The 11,383-nt window shown below is 38.2% G+C and overlaps 1 protein-coding gene across 1 annotated transcript; it reads left to right on the top strand.

The window, feature by feature from the left end:
• Positions 1–7,639: 7,639 nt before the first annotated feature.
• Positions 7,640–8,629, top strand: LOC106977819 (olfactory receptor 52P1). The gene has a single exon (XM_015075372.1). It carries the CDS (start codon positions 7,640–7,642, stop codon positions 8,627–8,629), a length of 990 nt encoding a protein of 329 aa, XP_014930858.1.
• Positions 8,630–11,383: the final 2,754 nt, after the last annotated feature.

Below are 11,383 nucleotides of genomic sequence, written 5' to 3'. Positions count from 1 at the left end.
ATTTTAAGTTTATAAATATATTGTCACTTTTATCTGTTTCAGTAGTTTTCTCCTAACCTATTAAATTCTATTATTCCATATTGTGCTAACATAAATTATGAAAAGAAGGGTCTCAATTGCTTAGTAGGAGCCAAGGCTGTCTGCCCCCAAGATGTATCACTTCAGCATGCAGATTATGTTGAACTAAAAATGATGAAAGCCTGGCAAACTCAAGAAGAAACTTTGACCTCCCCCCACAACTGCTTAAAAGAATTTAGGTAGAGGACCTGCTCCAGGGAGAGTTATCACTGTAGATTATAATTAAATAATAATATGAACTAGGTGTAGTAGATGGGGAGGAATCTAGCCAGGCCTGTTTGATCAAAGTTTTCTCTATGTCCTGCTGTTTCTGAATGGTCTAGCAAATCTTTGTTTATCAAATATTTACTTTCCATCTTCCTGTTGCATTCTTTTGCTTTTTAAGTCCCAAACCACTATCCTCTTCTAGTTCAGGATGACACATATACCTCATTTTGCCTGACTGTCTTTGGTATTTCATGTCTGTTTCCCATACACACAAAATGAAATTTGATTTCTCCTATTAACCTGTCTCATGTTGATTTGATTCTTAGTTCAGCTAGCACAATCTTGAAAGACAAAGGAATTTCTTCCTCTCCTGCAGTGTCATTTATGATATATACATTTTTGTCTTACTGTTCTTAATACCCAGGGTCATCAAACTATAAGCCTGCAATATTTTAAGAATTTAATCCATCTAGAATTTTTGTTGTCTATGGGTCATGAAATGGTCATATTCATTATGTTTTAAAATATATTAATAGCCAACTCTAACTACTGATTAGTACATCTTATCCTTTCTGATTATTAATGGAATAAATGTTAAACAAATGTGTGGGTCTGTTTCTGGGCTTTTCATTATTTTATAATTGTTATTTAATAATTCTTAATATCTAGCAGGACAAGTGTCCTCAGCTTGCTACTGTAAACTTGGCTATTACATTTTTATTTTTCAATATAAATGTCAACATTTGACAATTTCTACAGAATTTCTTTTGGAATTTTAACTGGGCTTACATCTAATTTATAGACTCATTTGAAGAGATTAAACATCTTTAGGGTATCAAGTCTTTCATCCAAGACCATGGTGTGATGTTCTTTTTAATCACATATTTAATTTGTCCTTTTCCTTTTCCCAAACCCTAACTTCCTGGAAGACATACATCAATAATACAATGAAATAAACATTGGTTTCTGTATCAGCGAAGTTTCAACGAGGAAAAAATCACTAGTAAGATTATAAATATAGAGATATAGATATAGATAGATATAGATATAGATATAGATATAGATAGATACAGATGCAGATATAGTTCTTTTCAGGAGAATGGCTTATTCAGTGCTTGGCCTGGCCCAGCAAGTTTGAAATCCATAAAGCAGGTGGTCAGGCGTGGACTGAAACTATTTTCCACGGTACAAATCTCTCTTCCTTGTAGAAAGGCCTAAGCCCCCTTAAGACCTTCCAAGTGGTTAAGAAAAGCCCACTCAGGATAATTTCCCCTAACTTAAAGTCAACTTATTGGGGTGTATTACTACATCTATGAAATTCCATTGCAGTAGCACTTGTATGAGTGTTTGAATAGCTAGGACATGCATGTATACACCATGGCTGCAGCTTCCCTTCCATCTTCTTATGCTCACTAGAGACTAGGTCTAGTGGCCCACTCCATCTAGAAACATGTCAGAATGGGAAATCTGGGGAATTAGTTTAGCCTACCCAAGTTGATATACCACAGATCTATCATAGCCTCTACAGAATGCACCACCCAGGACTTTCCTCAGAACTTGCTGACTTCTTTGAGAGAATGATAAAGACATTACAAATGTTTATTTCTTCCTTTATTTTTATTTTCTTTTTACTAATAGGAGTGTAATGATTTGAAGGCCTCTTGGAGGCACTTTTAGTTGTAGACAAATAAGATGTTTCAGGAAAGGTTTCTGTAAAAGGAAAGTTGCTGCAAGCCTGCTCTGCTTTAAGTTTTTAAGGTGATTTATTTAAAGATGTTTGTGGTAGCTATATTGTCTGATGGAACTCATCAGGAGTACAGACCACATAGCAACTTGGGGAGAAAAACCCAACTGAGATTTTTTTAAAAATGTAAATATTCTTTTTCTTAGATCAGTGGTTCTTAAAATGGAATCTCTTAGCCAGCTGTATCAGCATTTATTGGGAAGCGATTGGAAAGGCAAATTTGGGGGCTCTGCTCCAAATTAACTGAATCAGAAATTCTGGGGAATGTGGGCTAGCAACTTGTATTTTAATAAGAGCTACAGGTAATTTTGAAGCACATTAAAGTTCAAATGCTTCTGGCTTAGAGAGTCTTAGGAGGTAGGATCAATAGTATGCAGCTGGCCAGAATTTAAATCTGGTCCAGTTGTGGGAACTGCCCATAGGAAAGATAGATCCATTTAAATATGGTGTGGTTAGAGGAGAAAATAACCAGGGGAGTATTTGGAAAGATGAAGAAGAGGCCAAGTCCTGCAGTAAATTGTGGACAGAGACCATAATTTTGCAAAGACAATTTTTGGAAGTCTCCCTCCATAATTTGGAGTCCTAAATGATGGCTGGGCTGGTTTTCTGGATAGAGGAGTTTAAGACACTTGTTTATGATCTAAAAGAAGTTTGTGAGGCACGATGGAGTAAAGTATATGAGTGGTGAGGCTATAGCAGATAAATTCACTGTGTATGGAAGTCCTGGCCAAGAATGAATTAGACACAGAGAAAACTGGATTGTGGATTTGATGCAAAGAAGCTCTTTGACAACACAGTTTACTGAGATAAACACAATGAATGTAGATTCTCAGCAAAGGACACCAGGAGACAGAGGTTTGGGAATGTTTCATGTATAAATCTTCTCAATAAAATCGCTTCATATGGTAAGAAACTGCCTTCATATCTTCTACATATGAGTGTAATTTCCTACTGAGTTCCATTACCAGCTTGCTACATCTTGCACAGGTTATATATATATATATATGACAAGATATCTCACAAAGCCAGTTGCTTTGCAGCTGTGTGACAATGGCTAGTCTGCGACATACACAGTAAACTTTTTCTGATAGTGGAGTCCCAGGAAGGAGTAAACATAGAGAATGGGCCAGGGATAATCACTGAGGGGAACAGGAAAAAAAGCATGTCCTGTGATCCTTGGGGAATGGGTCCACATTGGCAACAGAGAGGGATCCAGATCAGATACCCACAGTCCCTGTAGCCTCAGTGCCTCTAAAATGTTAGGTGCCCTTAGATAAATAGTGCCAACACTAATATGTGTTGAATTAAAACCAAAACAAAACAAAAATAGAGAAAGAATCCCAAGAGAGTAGACTACAAATACTCCTTCCTTGCCTCTTTAACAAAAGCCTCTGCCTTCACTTCCATATTCTCATCTGGTCAACCAAAAGACAAAAGCTTAGATACTCAATTTCCTATGGAACATAGAAATTCCCTAGATGGTTCCAGGCATAAACCCAGTGCAAGCTACTGAAATCTCTGGGGGTGCTTTAAGATAGGTTTCATCATTATAACAGCCTCTCAGCCCAGCATTCAGATAGTTGAGGGTGGGAGACAAGTAATGTTCTTTAAATATTCTGAGGATGCTTCCAAACCACCTTCCAAATACCTTTTCATTTCAGCTCCCCCAGAGTCATGTGAGTCTGGGCTAAGGAAAGAGTCTAGAAAAGACATTTCTTAGCCCTTAAGAGAAGTTTATCTATACAACTGGTGATGAGAAGTTTGCTTCAAAGCAGGGAGAATATTTAGAGACTGGGAAAGGGGATAATGCTGAATAACATCCTTGTGTGGTCTGATTTAGAGATTCAGTTAATGGGATTCCTACAACAGAAGTTTTAGTTTGGCATTAGGCCAAATAGCTGGAATGAGGAACAGAGTGGGGGAGCTGCCAGCGAAGGAAGAAGCAAGTGATATGTTAGCCAGACCAGGGAAATGAGAGGCATTGTGAAGAAAGTTCAAGACATTTACTGTGATATTCCTGAAATTACTAACAGGAAATAATTACCCACTAAGCATATGAGGGAAATGTGTGTGAAATAGATAGACACTGTATCAACCGCAAGAAATTGGGCAGGGGAATTAGCTGGACCTTAATGATTACCTTAAACTTGTTCATGGTCTAGGGTTCTAAAATAATTACCTTGAGCTTTTTCATGGCCTTGAGCTTTTTCACAATGGGCAGAAGTAGCCCACACTTAGCCATGCTCTTGTGCAGACACAGGGACAGCCTTTTGTCTGTGGTGTGGTTTCAGGCATGGACAGTCTTCTCCATTTCTAGTCTTCCCCCTGAATCGTAATGTTGGGACTTTTATCTTACTAAGGACATTGGCTTTAATGTCACAATAAGAATTGGATTAGAGATTGAGTCAGAGGGACAGGTTCACACTGACGTGTGAATGATCATACATAGTTATCAACATCATAAATTATTTTATACAAGAGATGCTGTGAGTCTACAGACTCATTCCTATGAAATGGATGGGGCAGTGATGAACATGGGTGAGTTGCTAAGAGTGCACTGTCCTATGGAGGGGCTGGTATGTGTAAAGTCAGGATCCTTTGAAAGAAACCACAAGAACTGCAAGTGATGTTCACATACCTCAACCTAGGAGCCAATCTAGTCAAGTGAAATGTGGCAATCTGTGTCCAGTCCAGCTTTCACAAGAGAAAAGTCACAAAGCATAGGGTCTGAGACCTAAAACACAGGAAGGAAGCTCATTGAAGAATCATCAAGTTAAGCCTCCTGGCTATGGGTGAGTGAATTTGTGAGACAATTGAAACTGTAGGAATGTCTGGCATAAACTAAGTGGTTGGGTAGTGTAGTGAGCAAGGCTTTGTTGCTTCTGCCTCTGACTCCAGCTTCATTATTTTTATTGAGACAGTTAACTGAGCAGAGATCCACTTTAGCTCCTCAAGCAAATCTGTGCCATAAAAACCAGCGCTGGGTACATCCAGTCTAGCTGAGAGCACCCAGGGGAGCTATTTTCCAGTCCCCTAATGATTCCATGTGACCCCAGAAAGCATATAGATAAAAATTGTAAAAAAACATTTATTTTATAAGCTAGCTTGTTCTACAATTGAACAGTTCTTATTACATAAATGTTCAAGCTAACACTAGATTTCAGATGGTTTAGGAAACTGTGTGAGAATTCTGTATTGGAGATGAGATCACTTTTGTATTAAAACAAAGGCAATGATAATAGTAAATGATGTTTAATGATACCTTCTATGGGCTAAAAACTGTACTAGGTACTTTATACATTTTTAAATAATCTTAAAACTGTCATTATAAAAAAACAGATGAGAAAACGATAGGATCTTAGAAGAAAATTGACTTGTCCAAGGAAGCACTGGAAGTAAGAGGTAAGTACAAAGAAGTTTCATGAATTCCAATGTCCACAATTTTTTTCTACCACCACATCTTTCTGCTTTAAAAACTCCAAGGTCCTACACTTCTAACATATCCTACCTCTTCAAAGAATATGTCAAGACAAGCATGAGATGGGACTGCAGTCTTGCCTGAATATTAGGTGGAGATCTCAAATCAACATCAATAATAGTCATATTTTTACACAAGTCCAAACTTTCACCTTGATGTATTTTCCCTTAGGGAAGATAAGACCCTTGGTCAAATTGATTAGAAAATTAGATCTTTGCTGTCTCTGTCTCCTAGGCAGAAGCTCACAGAGCTTTGTGACCAATAAGACTCTTTGTATCCACCTGCTGGTACAAGCCACATTTACCTTTCTTCTGTAGAGGTCATGTGGTTTATTGGCCCTGATCTGTGATTAGCATGGCATTTGTCACAAGCTTCCTCTCCTTCTGTTAGTCCTTATTTCAGAAAACAAATAGCTGATTTTGTTTACCAACATGTTTGGTCTATCTGGTGATTTTTAAATTTTTTTTGTAGGGGAGGGTCCTCTTAAACACACCTAAATGGTAGTGAAGGATAGTCTGTGCAGAAGATGGAGAAGTATTTGGTCCATTAAGGAATGGGAGAGTTTTTTCTATTCTCATCTGACAGACACACACCAGGAGCAAGAAAGAGTTGTAACAAAGAGTTGATTCCTCTTTGATACTATTTTCTAACTCCATAAATTTCTTAGAATCAGTGGCTTTTTTATACTGGTTATTACAGTAACTGATTATCCAGTGTATAGCATAGGTCTAGTTAAAGAAGAGGTTCACATTAAATATTTGTGGTTGAATACATAGAACAAATTTCTGGCCAGTAAAGTTCTTATTGCCATTTTGAAAGCTTCCAGTGAAAAGCATTTCCCAGCTTTTATCTTAATGACAAGACTTTTGTTTTGATCCCATCATGATTTCACATGTTCTGAATAGTTCTTTTGAGCTTAAGTACTCCCCACTGTAGGCTATGTACTCTTAGGGAGGGGAGGTGTGGGAAAGGTGGGAAAAAGGAAAGTAGTATAGGATTTTTTCCCAACAAGGGATAAGTCATCATCAGGCATGAGTCAAAGTAGTCTTACAAAATCACTTCTTGACATTGTGGAAGAGTGAAATTGAGGATTTGGCTGCATCCTTTCTTTGAAATCAACAAGAACCACAGGTAGAATGTGAATGAAGGATTAACCCAAGAGTGGAATGGACTGTAAAAGGTTGGAAGTTTTTGTTTCAGAAATAGGATGAAGTCCAAAAAGGGTTAGCTTGAACATCTTGGGAAATGGAAACTAGACATAAGAGGGTGGATGGAGCATCTTACAGAATTACAAATGTAGGTTGATCAGGAGTATGTGAAACTCTCTCTTGGTTAATGAAAAGAGTGGAAACAACTATGATAATATTAAGATTAGAAATAATTACCAAGATATAATTACCAAGAAATAATTACCATAGGTCCCAAACCAGAATCCCTTCTAAGTTAAACAATAAACATACCCAACTTTATCCAGTTAACTGTGTTGGCAGTTTGTGTTCTGGACTGATAGTCCCACCATATCTTTTTGCATATTTCAGAAAAGAGTGTGAGTGAGTGTGTGTATGTGTGTATGTGTGTGTGTGTTATATTGCTGAGAAAAATGAATGATGTCCATACCTTTTGTCAACAATAGTATTTTTTAGGTTTATTTATTTATTTATTTAGAGAGAGTGTGTGTGGGAGGGGCAGAGGGAGAGAGAGAGAGAGAGAGAGAGAGAGAGAGAGAGAATTCCAAGTAGGCTCCACACTGTCAGCATGGAACTTGATGTGGGGCTTGAACCCATGTCTAGAGTCAGACACTTAACTGACTGAACCATCCAGGCATCCCTGACAATAGTCTTTAATGAGAAGATAATTCTGATTTATTTAAATCCTTGTTTGAAGCCTTTTTCCATATTCATTTATTTAATTTAACAAGTATTATGTATCAAATACTATTCAAAGTTCTGTACAAATATTAACCAATACAATTCTTTTAAGAACTCTAGGGGCTATTACTCTTATCCCCATTTACAGATGATGATGCTTGCCTAGCATTATATAGTTGGTATCACTCAAAACTCATTCATATCTCTGCTCTCTGTTGTCTCTTCAGGCAATGTGATACTGTGTGGGGTTTCTGACCAGAGAAGATGCCCAGAACTTTTGTCCAGACCATGGAGTCTCCTAATCACACTAACCTGGACCCTTCTGTTTTCTTCCTCTTGGGCATCCCAGGTCTGGAACAGTTCCACCTCTGGCTCTCACTCCCTGTGTGCTGCCTGAGCACAGCCACAGTTGTGGGCAACATCACCATCTTGGTTGTTGTTGCCACCGAGCCAGCCCTGCACAAGCCTGTGTACCTGTTCCTGTGCATGCTCTCAACCATTGACTTGGCTGCCTCCTTCTCCACAGTTCCCAAACTACTGGCCATCCTCTGGTGTGCAGCTGGACACATCTCAGCCTCTGCTTGCCTTGCACAGATGTTCTTCATTCATGCTTTCTGCATGATGGAGTCCACTGTGCTGCTGGCCATGGCCTTTGATCGTTATGTGGCCATTTGTCACCCACTCCGCTATGCCACTATTCTCACTGACACCATCATTGCCCGCATTGGAGTGGTAGCTATGGTGCGGGGCTCCATGCTCATGCTCCCATGTCCCTTCCTCATTGGGCGTTTGAGTTTCTGCCAAAGCCATGTCATTCCACATACATACTGTGAACACATGGCTGTTGTGAAGCTAGCATGTGGAGACACCAGGCCTAACCGTGTGTATGGGCTGACAGCAGCACTTTTGGTCATTGGGGTTGACTTGTTCTGCATTGGTCTCTCCTATGTCTTTATTGCAAGATCTGTCCTTCGTCTCTCATCCCATGAAGCTCGGTCCAAGGCTCTGGGGACTTGTGGTTCCCATGTCTGTGTCATCCTAATCTCTTATACACCAGCCCTCTTCTCCTTCTTTACCCATCGCTTTGGCCACCACGTTCCACTCCATATTCACATTCTTTTGGCCAATGTCTATCTACTCTTCCCACCTGCTCTTAACCCTATAGTATATGGAGTTAAGACCAAAGAAATCCGGGAAAAGGTTGTCAGAGTGTTTCAAAGGGGTCAGGGAATTGGGGTCAAGGTACCTGAGTGATCCAGTAGTATAGAAGGGACTTCATCCAGAAGAAAAGATTTTCAAGAAGAAACAGCCTTCAATATTTGAGACTGGTAAGAGGTTTTAATACGGCACTGATATCCTCCACAGTAATTTTTATACCATTTCAAAGAATAATAAATCAGAGAGGAGGTCAATTGGTTCAGCATTCCTAACTGCCATCCAGGGAAGTATAATCTGGGGAGGTTCTTCCACTTTAGGTTACAAGAGCCTCTGCCTAGTCATAGGAACTTCCCTTACCTTCTGGCCGTCTCCTAATACATCAGGCAGGGATTTCTAACCTCATACTTCAGGTTATAGTTGTGTGTTACCATCTGCAAGGATAAGAAAATAGGATACACAGCCACAGGTAAAGAAATTAGACCTGCCAGGGACTTACATGCTTTTGCATGAATCTTATATTTTCTCCATTAGAAATTGAAACCAAGAGGAGGAAAGGGACTCACCAATACCTGCAATATTAGCAAGCGGAAGAGCCAGGCCTGACACTTAGAATGCTCTGGTACAGAACACTAGGACCTCTATGGATGAGAGTAAAGGATAGGTGAGGAGGAGCCCTTCATTCCTAAACTCCGAATATTAATCCCACAGATACATTCTTGTCTTCACCCTCTAGGAAGCCATCTTAATTCCAATTGACCTGGGTATTATTCCCTGAAAATCAATGTCCAAATATTCTTACATAGTCTTACAAGGGCCTCCCAGAGGTTGTTGACTTCTATCTCTAAACTTATAAAAGACAGTCACATATACAAACCAATCAGATTATGAAGCCTTAGCTATTAACGCATTCATTTATTTAGAAGGAAAAGAAAGCCATCCCACAATGTCAGGTAGAGGAGACACAAAACCCCAGCTGGAAATTCATAGGCCCTCCAATCTTTGGAGATTATCAGTCCTGAGAGCTAAACACTAAGGAACAGGTTTCTAAAGCTTCCCTTCCTCAAAATATGAATGATACTTCTCATAGGTGGGGATAAATAGTTTGTAAATATTAGACTTCAATACAATATGCTGAAAACTGTCTATTTTTCAAAGGAAAGGAAATCATTACATTGTTCTATAGGAGGATTGTCAATGCATGGGTGGCAATGATTTTAATTATGCTATCATTCTAATCCTCAAATTGAGATATACTTAACAGATTTTAAAGATCTTTATACAAGTCTAAACACTAGCTGACTTTCAATTTCATGCTTTGCATTTACAATTGTACCTGCATACAAACCTATACCCCAACTCTGGGACAATTCTGTACTCTGTGTTTTATGTTCCTGTAAGAAACATAGGATGTTTCTATGTTCCTATAAGAAAGATTTTTTTTCCATAAAGAAAAAAATGAAGCTTTAGAAGTAAACTACCTCCAACCCAAATCTCACATGAACTTTTGGCATCTATAGCCATTGTTTCCTCCTTTATTACTGTATGTATTTATTACGAATTCCTTTTTCTGATCAAGCAAGCTTCTCAAAATATGCTCTTTGGAGTTCCGATTATCACTCACTTCTTGTTTGTTTTCACCACCTCTTCAAATTTCTTGGTACGTGACCCAATAGCAAAATTTCCCTTGACCTTAGTGACCTTTTTTATGCAAGTGTCTGGAAAATATTTTTTTGGAACTAATTATTTCTGCTTTCTTGATTCCTATTCCTTCCTACATTATAATCTGATTTCAACCACAAGTTAAAGTTTCCAATGAAGCATATGCCATCAAAGCCACTGGTAATCTTTCTAATGGACCTCCTTACAACAAGCTGTATTATTGACCATATATTCTTCTCCAGAATCTCTGTGCTGTGACCTCTGCGATATCACACAATCCTAGTTCTTCTTCTATGCCAATGATGTTTTCTTTCTTGTTCTTAAAGAAATTATATTAGGTCAAAAAGGAAGGTCCATAAGGAAGAAATAATTAAAAAAATTCAAAACTGAGAGGCAGCTGGGTGGCTCAGTCTGCAGAACATCTGACTTCAGCTCAGGTCATGATATCATGGTTCATGAGTTTGAGCCATGCATGGAGCTCACTGCTGTCAATGAAGAACCCGCTTTGGATGGATACTTTGTCCCTTTCTATCTCTGCCCTTCCCCCTGGTTGTGTTCTCTTTCTCAAAAATAAATAAAACATTTAAAAAATTTTTTTAAAATTCAAAACTGAGCACAATAAGGTTTAGAAACTGAAAATCAAATGTCAATATCTTTAGCTATTCAGCAACTGTAAATTCACATGCCATTGACATATCAATTTCTTCAATAAAATTAGTATGGATATTCAGAAGATAAACTTGCTCTTGGCATGATAGAATGAAAACTCATACACTACTAGAAATTTGTTTCAGATAAATAATAAGATGATTTATGATTCATGAACATTATATATATTGTAGCACTTTTATTAAATAAAAAACCCTGGATATCAAATGATAAAAAAATAAATAAATTCTACTAATCTATTTAATAAACACTACATTCTTAGAAACCTTCTTTTGGAAGAACATTTAATATGCTACTTGTACACTCTTAATTATAAAAATAGCAATATATGTGTAATGATGTAATTTCCCATTTCTTTTTAAAGCACTACCTGGGCATATGCTCATATTAATAAATTTAAAAATTTGGTGGCTCAGTCAGTTAAGCATCAGACTTTGGCTCAGGTCATGATCCATGGTTCGTGAGTTAGAGCTCCGATGAGGCTCTGTGCTGACAGCTCAGAGCCTGGAGCCTGCTTCAGAT

The sequence above is a fragment of the Acinonyx jubatus genome, chromosome D1 (assembly GCF_027475565.1).
Source record: "Acinonyx jubatus isolate Ajub_Pintada_27869175 chromosome D1, VMU_Ajub_asm_v1.0, whole genome shotgun sequence".
In the NCBI taxonomy this organism is placed as follows: Eukaryota; Metazoa; Chordata; class Mammalia; order Carnivora; family Felidae; genus Acinonyx; species Acinonyx jubatus.
The sequence above is the reverse complement of the archived record's forward strand: the minus strand, read 5'-3'. Positions and strand labels throughout refer to the sequence as shown.

Excerpts from the sequence above, each read along its gene's own strand:
- LOC106977819 (XM_015075372.1), top strand. The coding sequence starts at position 7,640 with ATGCCCAGAACTTTTGTCCAGACCATGGAGTCTCCTAATCACACTAAC.